The sequence below is a fragment of the Dendrobates tinctorius genome, unplaced genomic scaffold (assembly GCF_039654945.1).
Source record: "Dendrobates tinctorius isolate UK_male_01 unplaced genomic scaffold, ASM3965494v1 ptg000254l, whole genome shotgun sequence".
Lineage (NCBI taxonomy): Eukaryota > Metazoa > Chordata > Amphibia > Anura > Dendrobatidae > Dendrobates > Dendrobates tinctorius.
Window position 1 is genome coordinate 9,953,942 of NW_027361921.1, and position 20,934 is coordinate 9,974,875.

A 20,934-nucleotide genomic window follows, 5' to 3' on the forward strand; every position below is an offset into this window, starting at 1 on the left:
ATTGAATGCTGTAAATCCCCACGGTTCAGTGAACACATGCGGGTTTACCTTCGTTCAATAGAAGCAGCGCTTTGAACTCTGCAAACATGGGCTGCGTCCAAAGTGCTGCTAGCTCCGGATCGTGAGCACTCGGCCAAAACTAGAAGAAAACATTACCACCTGACTGCTGTTTTTGTTTTTTTTTATTTTATTACAATTAATGGGCAGAATTGTGCAAATTCACAGCATTATTGCAGTAGATTCTGTATGGAGAAAGTTTGGGTATCATTCTTAACTCAAATGACTTTACTGTAATTATGGTTTCATATTCTTAGAAGTGAATCTAGGAGATGGAGTTATTTATGCTTCTTTTCAAACCTATTTTCAGTTCTAGATTTCACACTAAAACATTTACATGTTTAATTTTTCTTTATTAGATAACTGAAGATTCCAATAAAAGAATGGCCATCTTAAAACATCACTTTGTCAGACACCCAGCTAAACTATATGAATCTTTGGATGACCCACTCATAAACATTTCAGGTTTGCATAATTTAAAGTTTGTAAGCAATTATGGTAACATAGTCAATGTTGTGATGTGAGTTCCATTTGGTTGGATATTAAAGTGATTGTCCATTCAATTTTATTTATAACGCTTTTCTTTTAAGGACAAATCTTATATATGTCCTTTCATGGTGGCAGTGAGGTAGGTAAGGCCATTAATGGCCATATATAAGCTTTGATTGTGGCTACAGAAATAATTCTCAACTTTAGGGTACGGTCACGCTTGCATTTAAATCGGATAAGTGCAATCCCATAATAGTCAGATGGCTCTTGGATCAGTGTTATTCATCTAGGCAGTGCAGATCTCTGTATTTTTTCTTGGCTGTATTCGACATGAGCAAAACATAGCAAGATGTTGTGATTTCACTCTGAGATCAGACAGTGCGAGAAAAAAAAAAAAATCGCATGACATACGGACCATCAGTATGACATCCAATTTTTACGGATACATTACAATTCTGTGGCACAGAAAACTGTAAATGGCCCTGTAAAAGATTCATAGCTGCTTAGTAACAACATGGATTGTATACAGACAATACACGGATGACAAGTGAGAAAACATCGTCCCACTCTCCTGGATAAGATTGGGGCCAATTATTTATACGCAACCTTTAAAGTAAGAACAGAATTGCAGTTTAGCTGTGATTCAACCCGAAATATCGGCAGTTAAGTTTAGATCCTCTCACTCCTACTTTACCCTGTGATATTGACAGCTGGGTTGTTACTATACAGTGATTCTGGTCTGGATTCTACCATTTCAAAGTAGCCCTGTATTATTCCTATAGCTTCGATCCAAGCTGAGATGCAGCTTATAAAATTGCCTTTCTCCCCCCCTGACTATGCCAAATTTTTCAAATCTGACATGTAAGTTTACATAATATCACTGGAATAAGTCAAATTATTCCTGAGATATTGAGATTTGTTTTATTGTGACACCTTTTTCTTTGTTACTGGTAAATGATGGTTGATAAACATTTTGTTTAAGTATATATCCGAAATTTAATGAAAATATAGAAAAATAATCCAGACTTTTTTTTTTTTTTTATGCTTTTAACCCGTTCGTGACATATGATGTACCTGTGCTTCATATCTCATGAGTAATTCCAGGAAATAGACATGCCAGTATGTCAATGCAATTGTGAGGGCACAGGAGTTGTTCCCACACAATCTCCGGCTGGAGTTCAACTTATGTAATAGCTGAGATATGGCTGTGACAGCCAGGGGTGGTGCCCCCACTGCCCCCAGCGTATTAACCCTCTTAACCTCTTAATACCATAATCAATAGCAAGGAGGCTAGGAGAGCAAGGGGGTCCGATTGTTTCCATGACAGCAGGTAATAAAATCACCTCCTCGATTGTCAGCTACAGTGGCCTGGATAAAAATGATATTTGTGGATATACAGTAGGATGAATAAGTATTTGATCCCTTGCTGATTTTGTAAGTTTGCCCACTGACAAAGACATGAACAGTCTATAATTTTAAGTGTAGGTTAATTTTAACATTGAGAGATAAAATAACAAAAATAAAATCCAGAAAATCACATTGTGTAATTTATATAAATGTATTTGCATTTTGCAGTGAGAAATAAGTATTTGATTCTTCTGGCAAACAAGACTTAATACTTGTTGGCAAGCACAGCAGTCAGACGGTTACTGCAGTGGATGATGAGGTTTGCGCACATGTCACTAGGACTTTTTGTCCTCTCCTCTTTGCAGATCATCTCTAAATCATTAAGATTTTGAGGCTGTTGCTTAGCAACTTGGAGCTTCAACTCCTTCCATAAATTTTCTATGGGATTAAGGTCTGGGGACTGGCTAGGCCACTCCATGACCTTAATGTGCTTCTTTTTCGGCCAATCCTTTGTTGCCTTGAGTGTATGTTTTGGGTCATTGTCTTGATGGAAAACCTAGCCATGACCCATTTTTGGGCTTCATTAGGGGCATACACTACCACCAGCTTATGTAGTTCACCTTTAAGGGAGCAGACTAGGAATAAAAATTTTAGCAAAAGTTATCATACCTAGAATTGATCATTTATGTGACTAAATACACCATCATGGGCAACTCAAAACATTGATGAAGCCTACAAATACAATTGAGTTAAAAAAAGCCCAGCCACTTGGCACTCAAAACTGCAATATAAAGCTCAAAAGAGATTTTTCCGTGCAGAAAATATTTTTATTTATATTAATAAATATTTACTATAAAAGGCAGACATACAAAAATGAGTATACGTAAGGTGCTAGATCCAAGGCCCAGACCACCTGACACATAACGGTTAATACCACATTAGAAAGGTTACCATCAGGCTAGTGATTGATGTACGGATAAGTACATAAATGGAACAATGTATCCCAAATTCAAACAAGTCAATGTGTGGGTATAAGGTGCCCTGCCACTAACATATCTTGACCTCTGGTAAATTCCAGCTATGAATAAGGGAGCAGAACAAAAACAACGCTGGTGCATGCAACTGTTTGGCTCTATAGTCACCTATCCGTTCCAATCCCCTCACACTATGCTGTGGACAACACCACTAATATGGCACCACAGCAAATTCCTTACCCATGTGGGTGGTCTGACGGTCCTGCCTGTGCCCTGATGCGTTTCGCTGTATGGGCTTCCTCGGGGTGCTGTGTGACCTGTATTATGGGCAGATAGGCTATTTATAATCCCCACAGCATTTAGATACGCGCGGCCATCTTCACCGGCGGATGCGCGGTCGACACCTGTGTCCCGCCGCGTCATTTCCGGCTATCCCGGAAGCCGCACTACGTCACAGCGCCCATGGTAACCATGGGTACCCGACGTACGCCGGCTCCGTTCGGATGCCTTCCACAGCGTATGTAGTTCACCATTAAGGGAGCAGACTAGGAATGAAAATATGCCCATAGGATCCGCATACATCTCTATATTTCTAAATGCCACAGTGCTTTAATCAATATGCAGACTCCAGCCTTTTTACTTGCATTATTAGCGAAAAACCTATGAGGGAACTGTGGATGGTGGAGTCTACTATTATCAGCTTCCATTAAGTGCGTTTCTTGCAAACATATGACGTCAGCACGTGATTTTTTTAACTTCCCTCCATAACATGGAACGTTTCATAGGTGAATTGAGGCCTCTAACATTCAAGGACATAGACTGTATACTCATGTTTAAATAACAAACTTCCTGTGGATGCAGCAAGCCCCAACACACCAAGCCCCTCCACCATAACAGCTAATTAGGTCCCCAGCATAAATATAAAACCATAAGGAATATTCCAATCCTTAAGTCCGTCTTCAGCTTGTGTAGGGGAATGGCAAGCAATTAATCTTCCCTCATGCATAATCAACAGTTTCACTGGGTTAAAGCCCCATCTATATTTGGTGCCCACATCATGCAGAGCTTTACATACATGTGCGTATTCACGCCTCTTGGCCAGAGTCACTGCAGATAAGTCTGGGAAAACTTGTAGTGATTGCATCTCTTGAGGCAGAGTTGGATTTTTCCTCATTCTTTGCATGAATACATCCTTGGTGGTAAAAAAAAGTGTATTCTTGCCAGCGTGTCTCTAGGCAGGTCTTGATCCACGTGTTTTGGTTTGGGGGTTCTATGGACCCTATCAACCATTAAGTCTTTAATGGACATTTTAGGGAGAACAGCCTTTAAAAAGTTATACAGGAAAGCAGACAAATCCTTATCCAAGACCACCTCAGGGATCCCTCTCACCCGAACGTTATTCCTGCGTGATCTATCCTCCAAGTCGTATGTTTTATCACTGACACGAGACAATTCTTCCTTTAAGGCCTCATTTTTGCCGACTAGTGCTGTGAAAGAAGTGGCATATTCAGCCATTTTATTCTCTAAATGAGAGGTGTGCTCTCCCAGAGCTGAGATTTCTCCCTTCTGCTCTCTAAGCATTATAGGGATTCGCTCTGGTAGGCAATAGCCGGGCGGCAGTAACGAGGCAACACACAGGCATAAAGTCCAATTCCAGTGGTTTTAATGTCACTCTTTAACCAGCAGCTTAACAGAACATAAGGAAAACCAAACACATACTCCAGCTTGGAGAACCACTGGTCCCAGACTCACCCCTTGCACGGGACAGGCATAACTAAGCGGCTGCCAGGTCCTGCGGCATCCGCCAGGTGCCATTCCCAGGGTTCTTCCGAGTCTTGCTGCTATAGTCCTGCAGCACAGGAATCCTGTATACAAGTTTCAGGCTGAGTCCACACAAGTTCCTGTAGCTTCCAGAAACACTCACACTGTGGCAATTACCAACCTCCATTATATAGGGCCTAACCCCTCCCACCAGTGAGGTAGACACCACATGGGCTGATCACGTGACCCTGACATCATCGCAGGTCCCGTCTTTAGGGAAAAACCCTGTCAAACAATCTGCTGGGAGGAACATATCTCCCATCCAGTAAAACACCCTTTACTGTACCACATACCTCCCCCCTATGTTCAACCCCAAGGGGGTGGACACATGACATACAGTGAACTCTGGACAGGGCACCTGCATTCCCCTGTAGTCTGCCTGCACGATGTTCCACTAAAAATTTAAAATTTTGCAGGGACAGGAACCACCTGGTGACTCGGGCATTCCTCTCCTTAGCTTGACTCATCCACTTAAGAGGGAATGATCTGTCACCAACCGAAATGTTCTCCCCAGCATTAGTAGCGCAATGATTCCAGTGCCCACTTGATGGCCAGGCACTCTCTCTCCACAATACTGTATCGGGTTTCAGCTGGGGTAAGCTTCCGGCTTAGGAAGCTAACGGGATGCTCTTCCCCGTTAACTTCCTGAGACAGGCCTCGGTGCCGTGCTATCTCCGAGGCATCAGTCTGCACCACAAACTCTTTTTCGAAATTTGGAATGATCAGGACTGGTGCACCACACAGTACCCCATTTAATTTTGTAAACGCCCCCTCTAACTGATCATTCCATTGGACCATCACAGATTTTTTCCCTTTTAAACAATCAGTTGAAGGCGTGGACAGGGTTGCAAAGTTGGGAATGAACCGCCTGTAATATCCCACTAAACCCAAAAAGGCTTTTACCTGTTTTGTTGTGAGGGGGCGGGGCCAGTTCTGAATTGCCTCTACTTTGTTTACTTGGGGCTTGAGAACTCCTCTCCCAATGACATACCCCAAGTACCGGGCTTCCTCCAACCCTATGGAACACTTCTTTGGGTTGGCAGTTAGCCCTGCTTATCGCAGGGAGTCTACCACTGCCTGTACTTTTGCTAAGTGGCTTTCCCAATCGGTGCTGAACACAATGATATCATCTAGATAGGCTGAGGCATAGCGGCGATGGGGACGGAGAACACTATCCATTAGGCCTGTTTCACACTTCCGTTTTTGTGTCCGCCAAACGGATCCGTTTCCGTTTTTTTGACGGAAACTGATGCAAACGGATCCGTTTTTTTAAAAACGGATCCGTTTTTTTGACGGATCCGCGGTAACCGTAATGGAAGTCTATGGGACAAAAAAAACGGATCCTGCAAAAAATGGCGGATCCGTTTTTTTACGGAAAACAACGGATTTTGACGGATTTGAAAAAACGGAAGTGTGAAACAGGCCTTAACCGTTGGAACGTTGCTGGAGCGCCATGCAAACCAAAGGGTAACACCTTATACTGGAACAGCCCCTCAGGTGTTATAAAAGCCGTTTTTCCCTTCGCTGCCTCTGTTAGGGGTACCTGCCATTAGCCTTTTGTGAGGTCCGGAGTTGTAAAATACAGGGCTTGCCCAAAGCGTTCTATCAACTCGTCAACCCGGGGAATGGGGTAGGCGTCAAACTTTGAAATGTCATTGAGTTTTCTAAAATCATTACAGAATCTTAGTGACCCATCAGGCTTGGGTATTAGGACTATTGGGCTGGCCCACTCACTTTGAGACTCTTCTATGACCCCTAATTGTAGCATCGTTTTACCTCTTCCGAGATGGCTTGTCGCCGGGCCTCAGGCACCCGATATGACTTTAGTCGGACCTTGGCCAGTAGCTCTGTGACCATGTCATGTTGGATTAGGGAGTTGCGTCCAGGGAGCTCCGAAAAAACATCTGGATTTCGGCTAATGAACTCCTGGACCTCCTGAACCTGACTAGGGGACAAAGTATCTGCAATTTTGACCCTGGGTTGGATTTCTCCTGTCTCGCCCCGAGATAAGGGAGCCTTTTCCATCTGAAACGCTGGCAGCGGACTATCCGCACCCAAGGTGCTCTCTATCTTTCCAGGGTTTAAGCAAATTAATATGGTAAACCTGTACTGGTTTTCTCCGCCCTGGCTGGTGTACCTTGTAGTCTACTGGCCCCACCTTCTCCATGACCTCGTAGGGTCCCTGCCACCTTTAAAGAAATTTGCTATCTATGGTAGGCACAAGCACCAAAACCTGATCCCCAGGGCTAAAGGATCTTACCCGAGCCTCCCGGTTATAGACCCGACTCTGTGAGCTTTGTGCTGCCTCCATATGTTCCCGGACCAAGGGTAGGACTGTCTCCATTCTCTCTTGCATTTTTGCAACATGTTCTATCACACTTTTGTGGGGGGTAGGTTGATTCTCCCAGGCTTCCTTGGCTATATCTAGCAAGCCCCGCGGATGTCTGCCGTACAATAGTTCAAAGGGTGAGAACCCCGTAGATGCCAGAGGTACCTCCCGTACTGCAAACAACAAATAAGGCAATAAGAGATCCCAGTCCTTCCCATCTTTGGAAGCTGCCTTTTTTAACATGCTCTTCAGCGTCTTATTGAACCTTTCTACCAGACCATCTGTTTGGGGATGATAGACCGATGTGCGCAACTGTTTAACATTTAACAACCGGCAGAGTTCCTTCATAATTTTTGACATAAAGGGGGTTCCCTGGTCTGTTAGAATCTCTTGTGGAATTCCCACCCGTGAAAACATACCCTTGAGTTCCTTTGCTATAAGGTTAGCTGATATGTGGCGCAGAGGAATGGCCTCAGGATATCGGGTAGCATAGTCTAGAACTACAAGAATATGTTGGTGTCCCCTTGCCGACTTATTGAGAGGCCCCACCGGGTCCATGGCCACTCTCTCGAAGGGTACCTCTATAATTGGCAAAGGCACCAAAGGGCTCCGAAAGTGAGGCTAGGGACTGGTTACCTGGCATACTGGACAGGAGCTACAGTACCGTTTAACTTCTTCATGGACCCCTGGCCAGTAAAATCGATGCAGAGTTCGGTCGAGGGTCTTCTTTTGGCCCAAATGCCCCCCAAGTACATGAGCAGGCACTAAATCCATTACCAGCCTGCGATACGTCTGAGGTACCAGTAATTGTTCTACCATTTCCCCACGTATTTTCTCCACTCGGTACAACAATTCCTGGTTCAACTCAAAGCGCGGCCACACCGTATCTGCCCCAGGTTGTTGGGGTTCCCCATTGACAAACAGTACATTTTCTCTGGCCCGGGCTAAGTAAAGTCTCGGAGTTGCGCTGTACCAAAATTGTCGCCTGATACATTCAAGTCTGACAACTCGGGTCCCGGCGGCAAGTCTTCCACCTCTCCAGCCAATCCTTCTACAGGAGAATTCTCCCCTTCCTCCACCGAAGGGAAGGTTATTCCTACCGCCAGCACTTCTTCCTCCGGGCCACCAGGTTCCTGCCCCCCTTCTGGAGAATGTAACCTGGTTGCCTCTGGTACCGGCAATTGCTCAGTGGATGATACAACAGACGGCCACAGCACAGAAAACAACGGAAAGTCTCTTCCAGTTATCACTTCATAATGTAAATTAGTCACCACCCCCACCACGTGGCACCGCCTCCCTGCTGGCGTGCTGATTACCACTAGTGCGGTGGGTTAGTCTTTTTCGTCTCCATGTATACACAACACCCCAGTTTTCCGACCCCTATACTCGCTGGTGTGTATCCAGCTGGCTCGTACCACGGTTACAAGACTCCCTGAGTCCAATAGGGCCACAGCCGGGTTGCCCTCTACTTCAACCCGACATAAATGTTCCATATTGGGACCTTTCGGGGTACCCATTGCACACATCGGTTCGGCATAGTGGGACTGGCGGTACCCAAAATTGGTGTCCATGGGCCAGTCAGGTGGGGGCAATCAGCTCTCATATGACCTGGTTCCTGGCACCGCCAGCAGATTATGGGGCTCCTTACTTCCCCAGATAAGTCCGGAGCGGCCTTCCTGGGCTCCGCTCGCCGAACCAGGGGCGGGGACTTAGGGAACCTTCCTGTTACCTTTCGGGGGGTCCCTCCCTGTAACTCTTTGGTAGCCCCATACCTTTCTATGAGGTCTATCATCTGCATGGCATTAGTAGGGGATGCCTGTCCGACCCAGGTCTGGAGGGAGTGGGGCAAAGCCCTCCAAATCTATCAGTCACTATGCAGTCCAGCATGGCCGTGGGGGACAATACTTCAGGCTGCAACCACTTTTGTAACAGGTGCAACATGTCGTAATACTGGGACCGGGCTGGCTTGGAGGGTGTAAACTCCCACTGGTGTACCCGCTGGGCCCGCACTAACACATTTACCCCAAGGTGTGCCAGTATCTCATCCTTGACGACCGTGTAGTCCGCCCTTTGCTCAGGGGGTAGGTCCTGATATGCTTTCAACGGTCCTGGAGTCAGAAACGGAGCGAGGACACCTGCCCAATGGTCCCGGGGAGCTTCTCTCAGCGACTCCTTCGAACATCTCCAGATACGCCTCCACATCGTCCGATTTCTCCATTTTAGGAATCGCTGTACGAACCGCTTTCCGAATATCATGGATTCCCCGGTCAGCTCCTTTTGTCTGCGCTGTCGTGATATGCTGTATCAACAGCTGATTGGTTTCCTGCTGCTGCTGTATAGCCTGCTGCTGCATAGCCTGCTGTCGCATGGCCTCCTGTTGCTGCTGCCACATGGCCTCCTGTTGCTGCTGCATAGCCTGTATGAGCGCTTTTACCGTGGCCTCCATTTCTGGAAAGTTCCCCGCCTGGGTCTCTGCCACTCGTTTCACCCAGGACATAGGCTGGGGTACCAATCAAAAATCAAAAACAGCCTGGCCTCACTGATTGTGCCCGCATCCAGTCCACCAATTGTAGGGATTCGCTCTGGTAGGCAATAGCCGGGTGGCAGTAACAAGGCAACACACAGGCATACAGTCCAATTCCAGTGGTTTTAATGTCACTCTTTAACCAGCAGCTTAACAGAACATAAGGAAAACCAAACACATACTCCAGCTTGGAGAACCACTGGTCCCAGACTCACCCCTTGCACGGGACGGGCGTAACTAAGCAGCTGCCAGGTCCTGCGGCATCCGCTAGGTGCCACTCCCGGGGTTCTTCCGAGTCTTGCTGCTATAGTCCTGCAGCACGGGAATCCTGTATACAAGTTTCAGGCTGAGTCCACACAAGTTCCTGTAGCTTCCAGAAACACACTCACACTGTGACAATTACCAACCTCCATTATATAGGGCCTAACCCCTCCCACCAGTGAGGTGTTAAAGAAGGGGTTAATTGCTGTTCTGAATGTAAAGCTAGAAAATAGTATTATGCAAGAATGACCTTTTTTTCCAGTTATCCTCAGTCTACATGCATATTCTTTTATCGCCTGATAGTTCTCCATATAGTCCAAGAAATTGGTCCAGAACAGATTGTTGCTTCCAAAATTCTGTAACTCAGTCCAAGTTCTCTTAAGAACCTCAACTTTTGAACCAGGCAACATGGGTACCCATAAGGTATAGATACTGTATACCCGAGGAGACATAGAAATCCCTTCTCCGACAGAGGTAGACACCACATGGGCTGATCACGTGACCCTGACATCATCGCAGGTCCCGTCTTTAGGGAAAAACCCGGCCAAACATTAATCTGCTGGGAGAAACATATCTCCCATCCAGTAAAACACCCTTTACTGTACCACAGCATATTATGCATGTCTTCTTTTAAAGAAGCTCTCAAAGAGGAAAGAAACTCCTGCATATCCTCCTTAGTGAGTGGAGCAGAGTGATGTTGATGATTCCCCTCTGTGCCTGCACCTCTCCCAGAGCCCCCAGAGGAGCATGGGGAGCCTGAAGGGGATGCAGGCACCATTTTACCTGTTGCTTTGGTGGACTTCCCCCTTGCAAAGAAGTCAGGCAATCTCGGCGGGGATCTTCTCGTCTGTGATCTTCCGCGTGTCATCATGTGCCTGGGTGGTTGCAGGAGCTGCAGGTGAGTAGCTGGAGGAAGTTAGGTGCTGAGTTGAGCCGGGATGGGCTGCCAAAGACCCTGGGCTGCAGGAGCTCTGTAACTATGCAGCTGCCACACTTGCTAGCAGGCCACGCCCACCACCATGACCCATTTTTAATGTCCTGTCGGAGAGAGGTTGTCACTCAGGACTTTACTGTACATGGCTCCATCCATTTTACCCATTGATGCGGTGATGTAGTCCTGTGCCCTAAACAGAGAAACACCCCCAAAACATAATGTTTCCACCTCCATGCTTGACAGTGGGGTAGGTGTTCTTCGGGTCATAGACAGCATTTCTCTTCCTCCAAACACGGCGAGTTGAGTTAATGCCAAAGACGTCAGTTTTTTTTTTAATTCGTTTTTATTGAATTTACTATAATACAACATTAGCACAAATGTAAAACACAGGTCAAAGTAACATAAATGTGTAATTATGCAACCATTTCAGTATAAACAGAGAACTCCGGTCTAAACCCTCTCCCACCCGGGGCCTTCCCCCAACCTTTATTTGACTGGTTCAACTGTGACTCGCTAACTGTGTGGCTTCCCAAGCCTGCCAATCCCTGGTGAACTTCTGTAAGGCATTATTTTTGTGGACTAGCATTTTTTCAAAAATAAACTTGGTTTTAACCGCTTGAGCTATGGTTTCTTTTTTAGGAATAACATCTTTTTTCCACTGTTTAGCTAATAAGAGTCTTGTCGTTAACACAATTTGAGCTGTTACCACTCTAGAGCACGGGGGGAATGCATGTATGTTTAAGAAGAGGAGCGCCACCTCGGGAGTCGGCTGGACGGTCTGTCCCACGACAAGTGAAATAAGTCTAAAGGCGTGATCCCACAAAGAAGTTATAAGTAGACAGTCCCAAAATATGATATAAGGACCCCACCTGATTACAGTTTTGCCAACATAGGTGTGAGCTGTTGGGAAACATGGAATGGAGCTTCACGGGAGTAAAATACCAGCGGAGTATCAGCTTCAAGTGTGAGTCAAAGTGGGCCGCACATCTAAACGTCTGTCCTGCCAATTTAATTGCTCTTAACCAGTCCGTGTCAGGTATGGCTTTACCGAGGTCTTTTTCCCAAGATATGAAGGTTATAGATTTTACGAATCTGCTCTTATGTCCCAAGGAATCATAAAGGGGTCTCAAGCCCATATCTAGGGATGAGGAAGATGAGAGGGTCCTAATAATATCACTATTAACCCTATATGGGAAGTTTAGCTATTTCTTTAAAGTGTATTGTACCCGGAGATATGAGAAATGGTCTTTAACCCCTTTTTGCCATATGACGTATTATCCCGTCCATGTGCCCTGGGACTTAATTCCCAGGGACGGGATAGTAAGTCTTAGCGATCAGCGGCGCTCACTTGGTGAGCGCCGCTGATCGCGGCCGGTTGTCAACTGATTATCACAGCTGACACCCGGCATGTTAACCGACACGTTAACCCCTGGTACACTGCAATCAAACACAGTCGCAGTGTACCGGGGGTTTAGGGAAGCATCGGCAGGGAGGGGGCTCCCTCCGTGCTTCCCTGAGACCCCCGCAGTGGCGCGATGTGCTGCGCTGCTCCGGGGGCCTCCTTCCCTGCAGGTCCCCGGATCCAATTTGGTGGCGGGACCTTCAGGGGCCTGCAGGGAGCTGGCTTCCTCACTGCCTGCAGAGTGTAGGCATGAGGAAGCCTGTGAAGAACCTGTGTCAGCGATCTGTCACATGACAGTGATGTACCCCTGGGACAATGTAATAAAGTTAAAAAAAAAAAAAAAAAGTGTAAAAATAATTTATGAAAAACTGCTAAATAAAATAAAAAAATTCCCTAATTCATTTATTGGAAATAAAAAAAATAAATAAAAGTACACATATTTGGTATCGCTGCGTCCGTAACGACCCACCATATAAAACTGTCCCATTAGTTAACCCCTTTAGCGAACCCCTTAAAAAATAAAAAACAAAGCAAAAAATACTTTATTATCATACCTCTGAACAAAAAGTGCAATAACGCGTGATCAAAAAGACGCATATAAATAACCATGGTACCGCTGAAAACGTCATCTTGTCCCGCAAAAGACGAGCCGCCACACAGCATCATCAGCGAAAAAATAAAAAAGTTATAGCTTGTAGAATAAAGCGATGCAAAAATAATTATTTTTGATATAAAATTGTTTTCATTGCATAACAGCGCCAAAACATAAAAAAAGACATAAATGAGGTATCGTTGTAATCGTACTGACCCGAAGAATAAAACCGCCTTATCAATTTTACTGCATGCAGAACTGTGTAAATGCACCCCCCAAAAGAAATTCTTGAAATGCTGGTTTTTGTTCATTCTGCATCCCAAAAAGCAATCAAAAAATGTCACGTACCCAAAAATGGTAACAATAAAAACGTCAACTCGTCCCGCAAAAAATAAGACCTCACATGACTTGGTGGGTCAAAATACGGAAAAATTATAGCTCTCAAAATGTGGTGATGCAAAAACTATTTTTACAATATAAAGCGTCTTTTAGTGTATGACAGCTGCCAAAAATAAAAACCCGCTATAAATAGTAAATCCAACCCCCCTTTATCACCCCCGTAGTTAGGGAAAAATAATACAATAAAAAAAATGGATTTATTTCCATTTTCGGGTTAAGGCTAGGGTTAGGGCTGAGATTAGGGTTAGGGGTGTGTTGGGCTGAGATTAGGGTTAGGGGTGTGTTGGGGTTAGGGTTGGAGTTAGAATTGGGGGTTTCCACTGTTTGGGCACATCAGGTGCTCTCCAAACGCAACATGGCGTCTGATCTCAATTCCAGCCAATTCTGCGTTGAAAAAGTCAAATGGTGCTCCTTCCCTTCCAAGCTCTGCCTTCGGCCAAACAGTGTTTTATCCCCACATATGGGGTATCGGCCTACTCAGGACAAATTGCAAAACAACTTTTGGGGTCCAATTTCTCCTATTACACTTGGGAAAATATAAAATTGGGGGCAAAAATATCATTTTTGTGGAAAAAAATATGATTTGTTTTATTTTCAGGCCCGGGCGTTATAAGCTTCTGTGTAGCACTGGGGGGTTCAAAGTGCTCACCACACATCTAGATAAGTTCCTTAGGGGGTCTAGTTTCCAAAATGAGGTCACTTTTGGGGGGTTTCCACTGTTTAGGTACATCAGGGGCTCTCCAAAGGCAACATGACACCCGCAGACCATTCCATCAAAGTCTGCATTCCAAAATGTCACTACTTCCCTTCCGAGCCCTGACGTGTGCCCATACAGTAGTTTTCTCACACATATGGGGTATCAGCGTACTCAGGACAAATTGGGCAACAACTTTTGGGGTCCAATTTCTCCTGTTACCCTTGGGAAAATAAAAAAATTGGGAACTAAAAGATCATGTTTGTGGAAATAATGATTTTTTTTATTTTCACGCCCGGGCATTATAAACTTCTGTGAAGCCCTTGGGGGTTCAAAGTTCTCACCACACATCTAGGCAAGTTCCTTGGGGGGTCTAGTTTCCAAAATGGTGTCATTTGTGGGGGTTTTCCACTGTTTTGGTACATCAGGGGCTTTCCAAACGCGACATGGTGTCCGATCTCAATTCCAGCCAAAAAAGTCAAATGGCGGTACTTCCCTTCCGAGCTCTGCCATGCGCCGAAATAGTCGTTTATACCCAAATATGGGGTATCGGCGTACTTAGGACAAATTGGACAAAAACTTTTTGGGTCCTGTTACCCTTGGGAAAATAAAAATTGGGGGTAAAAAGATCATTTTTTGTGGAAAAAATATGATTTTTCAATTGTACGGCTGTACGTTATAAACTTCTGTGAAGCCCTTGTGGGTTCAAAGTTCTCACCACATATCTAGATAAGGTCCTTGGGGGGGTCTAGTTTCCAAAATGGGGTCACTTGTGGGGGGTTTCCACTGTTTAGGTACATTAGGTCCAAACGTGACATGGCGTCCGATCTGAATTCCAGCCAATTTTGCCTTGAAAAAGTCAAACGGCGCTCCTTTCCTTCTGAGCGCTGCCATGCACCGAAACAGTGGTTCCCCCCCACATATCAGGTATCGGCGTACTCAGGACAAATTGCACAATAACTTTTGCAGTCCAATTTCTCCTGTTACCCTTGGTAAAATAAAAAAAAATTGGACCTGAAGAAATTTTTTTGTGAAAAAAAAAGTTTTATTTTTTTTTTTAAACATTCAAAAAATTCCTGTGAAGTACCTGAAGGGTTAATAAACTTCTTGAATATGGTTTTGAGCACCTTGAGGGGTGGGGTGCAGTTTTTAGAATGGTGTCACTTTTGGGTATTTTCTATCATATAGACCCCTCAAAGTGACTTCAAATGTGATGTGGTCCATAAAAATAAAATGGTGTTGCAAAAATGAGAAATCACTGGTCAACTTTTAACCCTTATAACTTCTTAACAAAAAAATATTGGTTCCAAAATTGTGCTGATGTAAAGTAAACATATTTGAAATGTTACTTATTAAGTTTTTTGTGTGCCATATCTCTGTGATTTAAGGGCATAAAAATTCAAAGTTGGAAAATTGCGAAATTTTAAAAATTTTCGCAAAATTCCAGTTTTTTTCACAAATAAACACAAGTTATTTGAATGAAATTTTACCACTAACATGAAGTACAATATGTTCCAAGAAAACAGTGTCAGAATCACCGGGATCCATGGAAGCATTGCAGAGTTATTACCCCATAAAGTGACAGTGGTCAGAATTGTAAAAATTGGCCCGGTCATGAACGTGCAAACCACCCTTGGGGCTTAAGGGGTTAAAGGTCAAGCCAAACCTATTTTTCAACTGGGCAAAGGGTAAAAGTGTGCGATCTTTAGCTATATCGCTTAATACCGTGATCCTGCCTATCTTCTAATGGTACAGGTCAAGGTCCTCTGATAACACCTCCAGAAGTTCTAAAGGTGCCTCCAGAGGCAATGCAGGGATGTGTGTCTAAGTGGAGGAGTGAACCTGAAGCCAATTAGACAGGGAGTGCTTAGTCAGTGGAAGGAGGGCTCCCAGGTTCCGTGGGTCAACCAGAGCTGCCCATAGCACCGCCTTGAGATCATGTGAGGGTGCAAAATGTGCCTCATTTGGGACCACCTACTTGGGGGGTCGCGATTCCACCAGTTCTTCAACCAGCTGAGTTGAGTTGCTATATAGTAATCATTCACATTAGAGCGTCTCCCCCCCCCCCACTGGCTTTGCACGTTGCAACAAATGTCTCGACAACCGAGGCTGCTTTCTTCCTCAGATGAAGGCGTTGAGCTTATGAGAACGTTGAAAAAACACCTTCAGAGGTGATATTGGCACCGTGCAAAATAAATAACATTTTGGGCAGTAATAACCTCTTAAACAGTGCAATACGACCCACCCAGGAGACTTCAAATTTCCCGAGTCTGCTCATCTCATTCCCAATATCTGCTAGTGTAGGGGTAGGTAATTGGCTTTTATACAAATTAGTGGAGGATGATGTTACCAACGTTCCCAGGTTTGAAATTTTCTCCATCTACCAGTCCATCCTCATAATGGCCTTAAGGCGTTTCAACTGCGGTAATGGTATGTTAATGGGTAGAATTTGAGATTTATTCTCATTAATTTTGTAGTAAGATAGGAGGCAAAATTTTTCAATAATCTCTAGAGCTGCCGGCAAAGACTCCAGGGGGAGTGCTAACGTCAATATCACATCATCAGCCTACAACGTCATGCAATGAGATTGTTTCCCCACCAGTGTGCCCCAGATATCTGGACTTTGTCTGATTGGTTGGGCAAGTGGTTCTAAAGCTAAAATGAACAATAAGGGCGGAGAGAGGACACCCCTGCCTAGTGCCATTTGTAATGGGGAATGCCTCTGACATGGTATCATTCACAAAAACCCTGGCCGACGGAGCAGTATACAGAGCTTTAATAGCAGTCAGCACCCAAACCCCATACGCTCCAGAACTGAAAAGACAAGCGACCATCTCACTCGGTCGAATGCCTTCTCGGCGTCTAAGGCCACTACCACCACTGGCGTTCCCCTTCTATTTATTACATCTATCAAATCAATTACTTTCCTGGTGTTCTCAGCTGCAGTCTGCCCTTGCACAAAACCAGCCTGGTCTGGGTTAATAAGGGAAGGAATGATAGGTGCTAATCTCAGAGCAATACACTTAGCATAAATTTTGACATCAGTGTTTAACAATGAAATCGGGTGGAAGTTTTGGGGCACCTCCGGTGGCTTTCCCTGTTTTGGGAGTGTGATCACAGTAGCTGTCAGCATTTCTTTTGGAAAGCTCCCTTCATTTGCTGCTAATTTTAGGGTTTTGCATAAGTGTGGGACTAAGGTCTCCTGGAAAGCTTTATAGTACAAGTTTGTAAGACCGTCCGGGCTTGGGGTCTTCGCCTCTGGGAAGGGAGTTAATCACTTTGCTCAATTCAGTCTCCGTCAAAGGTGCGTTTAAGATTTCTAACTGGTGTGGTGCAAGAGTTGGGAGATTAATGCTTGACAAAAACAGATTTGTATCAGGGGTTGTTGGGCCATGGAGGTCTGCTCTTGGATCTAAGTTATACAAAGAAGCATAGTAATCCTTAAATTTATTGGCGATTTCCCAAGGAGTGTATATCTTAAAATCGGGAGATAAGTTCCTCAAAAAGGAGATCTTAGTTTTAGAAGTTTTAATTTTCACTCTGGATGCTAGCAGTTTACCCGCTTTATTATTTTGGGAGTAATAATGGGCTCTGGTGATCATAAGATTTTTTTCATAATTGTGTAAGAGTAATTCCTGCAATTCCAGTGGAAGATCACGTAGTTTACACATTTGGGCAGAGGATGAGGCTCTTTTATTCATGTATTCCAGTTAACTGATCGATGCTGTAAGGTCTGATAGGCGTTTTTCTCTTTGCTTTTTATGGATATGGCCTATTTAATAAAGTGGCCCCTGATAAACGCTTTATGGGCATTCCATACATGGAAGTAATTAGTGACCGAGTCCGCATTGAGCTCAAAGTATTTAAGAGCTACTTTTGTTTGTGCCACTAAATTGGGTTTTTTTTTTTAGAATAAAGGGGTTCATCTTCCACGGGGAGTAAAGGGGGCACTCAGATTCTTCCGAATAGACATCTTTATTGGGGGCATGATCCGACCAAGTTATTAAACCTATTTCTGATGAGTTGACGATATTAAGGAGAGACCTGCTAACCAAGAATAGGTCTATCCGGGAGTAGGAGTGATGTACTTGTGAAAAGTAGGTATAGTCATTCTCACATGCATGAAGAACCCTCCATATGTCATATAAGTCCTCCTGAAAGACTAAGGGGGGGGGGACAGGCGGCCCCCTGGAGGTTGGGGTGGAAGAGTCCAGAGAATTATCAAAAACGCAATTAAAATCCCCACATAGGATTACTTGGCCCTGTTTAACCTTATTGATTCTAGTTAATAATGTTTTGATAAATCTAGTCTGCGCTTGGTTTGGAGCATAAGTGACGGCTATAGTATATAAAACATTATTTATGGTGCCCACTTGTATGAGGTATCGACCTGCAGGGTCAAGTTCTAGATAAGTCGAGGAGAAAGCAACAGACCCCTGGATAGCTAACATCATCCCTCTTTTTTTCGAGAAATTAGGTTGGACCACATATGGAAAGAGCCGATGAGATAGTCTGTGGGAGTCTTTCTCCAATAAGTGCGTCTCCTGGGCACAAAACCTCACATTTAGCTGCGACTGCCTCTTTCCACATATAAGATCTTTACTGAGGGCTGTGCTCAAGGAAGGAGCAATCAGCTCATGCAACTGGCATCCTAGGCATCCAGGCCACGCCCCAAGACCTCAATTTTTGTCTCATCTGACCACAGCACCAACTCCCAATCACTCACAGAAATCCAGGTGTTCATTGGCAAACTTCAGACGGGCCTGCACTTGTGCCGCCTTGTGCAAGGGGCACTGCAGGATTTTAAACCTTTATGGCGTAATGTGTTACCAATGGTTTTCTTGGTGACTGTGGTCCCAGCTGCCTTGAGATCATTAACAAGTTCCCCCGATGTAGTTTTAGGCTGATCTCTCAACTTCCTCATGGTGAAGGATACCCCACGAGGTGAGATTTTGCATAGTGCTCCAGATCGATGTCGATTGACAGTCATTTTGTATTTCTTCCATTTTCTTACTATTGCACCAACAGTTGTCTTCTTACCCAGTGCCTTATGTATGGTTTTGTAGCCCATTTCAGATTTGTGCAGGTCTATGATCTTGTCCCTGACATACTTCTAAAGCTCTTTGGTCTTTCCCATGTTGTAGAGGTTACTGTAACAACCATGCCGACATCACTGCATGGCCTCCCATCCACCACACATCAACTTACTTACTGCTCCAGGCCTTGCTGTGTGTTGTGTTTGCTGCCGGCTCCATGCTGTGTGCCTCTTGCTTCCTGCCTGCTCTCTGCATGCTTCCTGGCTGTGTGCATAGGGGGGCGGCGCCAGAACTCTGGTTTTTATGAAATCAGGGTGCCCCTGTCTAATGTGTCCCTGACCAATTACTGATAGGTCTCTAGTATTTAGGGCAGCTCCACCCAGTGAAACCTGCCTGTGCAATGTCTTAACTCAGTTAGTGTCTATCTACTGAATTGCCAGGTCTTGTCCTGTGTTTCTCCTTCTCTGGAGGCTTGATTCCTAGCTTTGCCTTGTACCTGTCTGTCTGCCCTCCAGGAGGTAGAATATCCTGGTCTCTGTGTTTTTTTTTTTTTCCCTGTACCTCGTCTCATACCGTTACCTTGTCTGAACTCAGTCCTACCTCTGTCTCTGTCTCCTTGTCTGTGGCTACTTTAACCGCTGCGTCTATCCTTGTGTCCTCTCCATCTGCCTGTGCTCTGTACTCTTGTGGCTCTGTCTGCTCCGTACTCTTGCGGCTCTGTCTGCTCCGTACTCTTGCGGCTCTGTCTGCTCCGTACTCTTGCGGCTCTGCCTGCTTCGTACCCTTGTGGCTCTGCCTGCTCCGTACTCTTGCGGCCCTGCTTATGCTCCGATCTCCTGCGGTTCTGCCTGTACCCCGCCTCCGCTGCTGCAGAATCTCTTGCAGTATACTGCAGCTCCTCTCCACAGTCTTGCGGTTCAACTCCTGTGTGAACAGGTCTCTACCTGTTCCTTCATACACCATTCCTTCCTGCCCGTGTCCCTGTGCCTCTCAAGTTGGTCCCTGCCCCTGTGTCTCAGCCGTGCCCGCCTGCGTGTGTCTCAGCCATGCCCGCCTGCCTGTGTCTCAGCCGTGCCCGCTGTGCTCACCAGCCTGTCTGCTACTCGTACCTGTCCTAGTGTTCTGTCTCCCCCAGTGGGATCAGCAGCCACAGCCAGACACCACCCTACCGCACAAGCCTGACCTCACCATGAGAGGCTCCAGTGAAGACCGAGGTAGCTGTCTTTGTCACGCCCCTTCCAGGGTAGTCTGGTTTGTGGCACAGTGGGGACACAACCCCCTGGCTCACACCCACCAGTCAGGGTGTGAGCGTGACAGTTACTCTGATTAATGGAGTCTGTGGAACAGTAGTCATCTATAAAGTTGACAATGTAAAACAGCTGTCTTTAATACAGGTAATGAGTTGATTAGGAGCATCTAACTGGTCTTTAGGAGCCAGAACTCTTAATGGTTGATAGGGGATCAAATACTTATTTCTCACTGCAAAATGCAAATCAATTTATATAACTTATACAATGTGATTTTCTGGATTTTTGTATTCAAGCTGGATGCATGGAAAACATTAGTGGCTTATTCTACGCATTATAAAGTTTCAAACACTTCTTCAGGAAGCAACCACATGTACCATGCGCTATTTTCTTTACAGTTTTCTATTGAGCTACAGTGGCCTGTTAAAACCATGCCAGGAGCATGGTGTAAAAGGCATTCTGGAAGTATAACACTGACAGGTGCACAGTACATGTGTATTGCAATGAATTGTACTACGGATCAGAGTAATAAAAGTTGAAGTCCCAGCTCTATCATAGAAAAAATAACCAAACACACTGTAGCTATCAGAATAAGGCCATGGGTTTTTTTTCTAGAAAATTGTTTTTGTGTAAAACAGCAACACATTAAAAAACACCAATATAATTATGGTATTGCTTTTGATGTGGAAACCTATATCTGATCTCAGATGCCCAGTCACAAGTTTTTTTACAGCCACAAATCTAGGCAGAAGTGAGAATGGCTTCTTACATTACATTATCTAAGACACAATTAAGTTGGGAATAACAAAATCGTAAATTATGGATTCT

The 20,934-nt window shown here is 44.9% G+C and overlaps 1 protein-coding gene across 3 annotated transcripts in view; it reads left to right on the top strand.

Moving 5' to 3' along the window:
* The window catches only part of PGAP1 (post-GPI attachment to proteins inositol deacylase 1), a 794,782-nt gene that overhangs the window by 210,813 nt on the left and 563,035 nt on the right, over positions 1-20,934 (top strand). For all 3 annotated transcript variants that reach the window (XM_073558145.1, XM_073558147.1, XM_073558146.1), the window contains exon 8: positions 417-522. In XM_073558145.1, the coding sequence (XP_073414246.1) occupies positions 417-522 (106 nt within the window). The remainder of the gene's footprint in view (positions 1-416; positions 523-20,934) is intronic.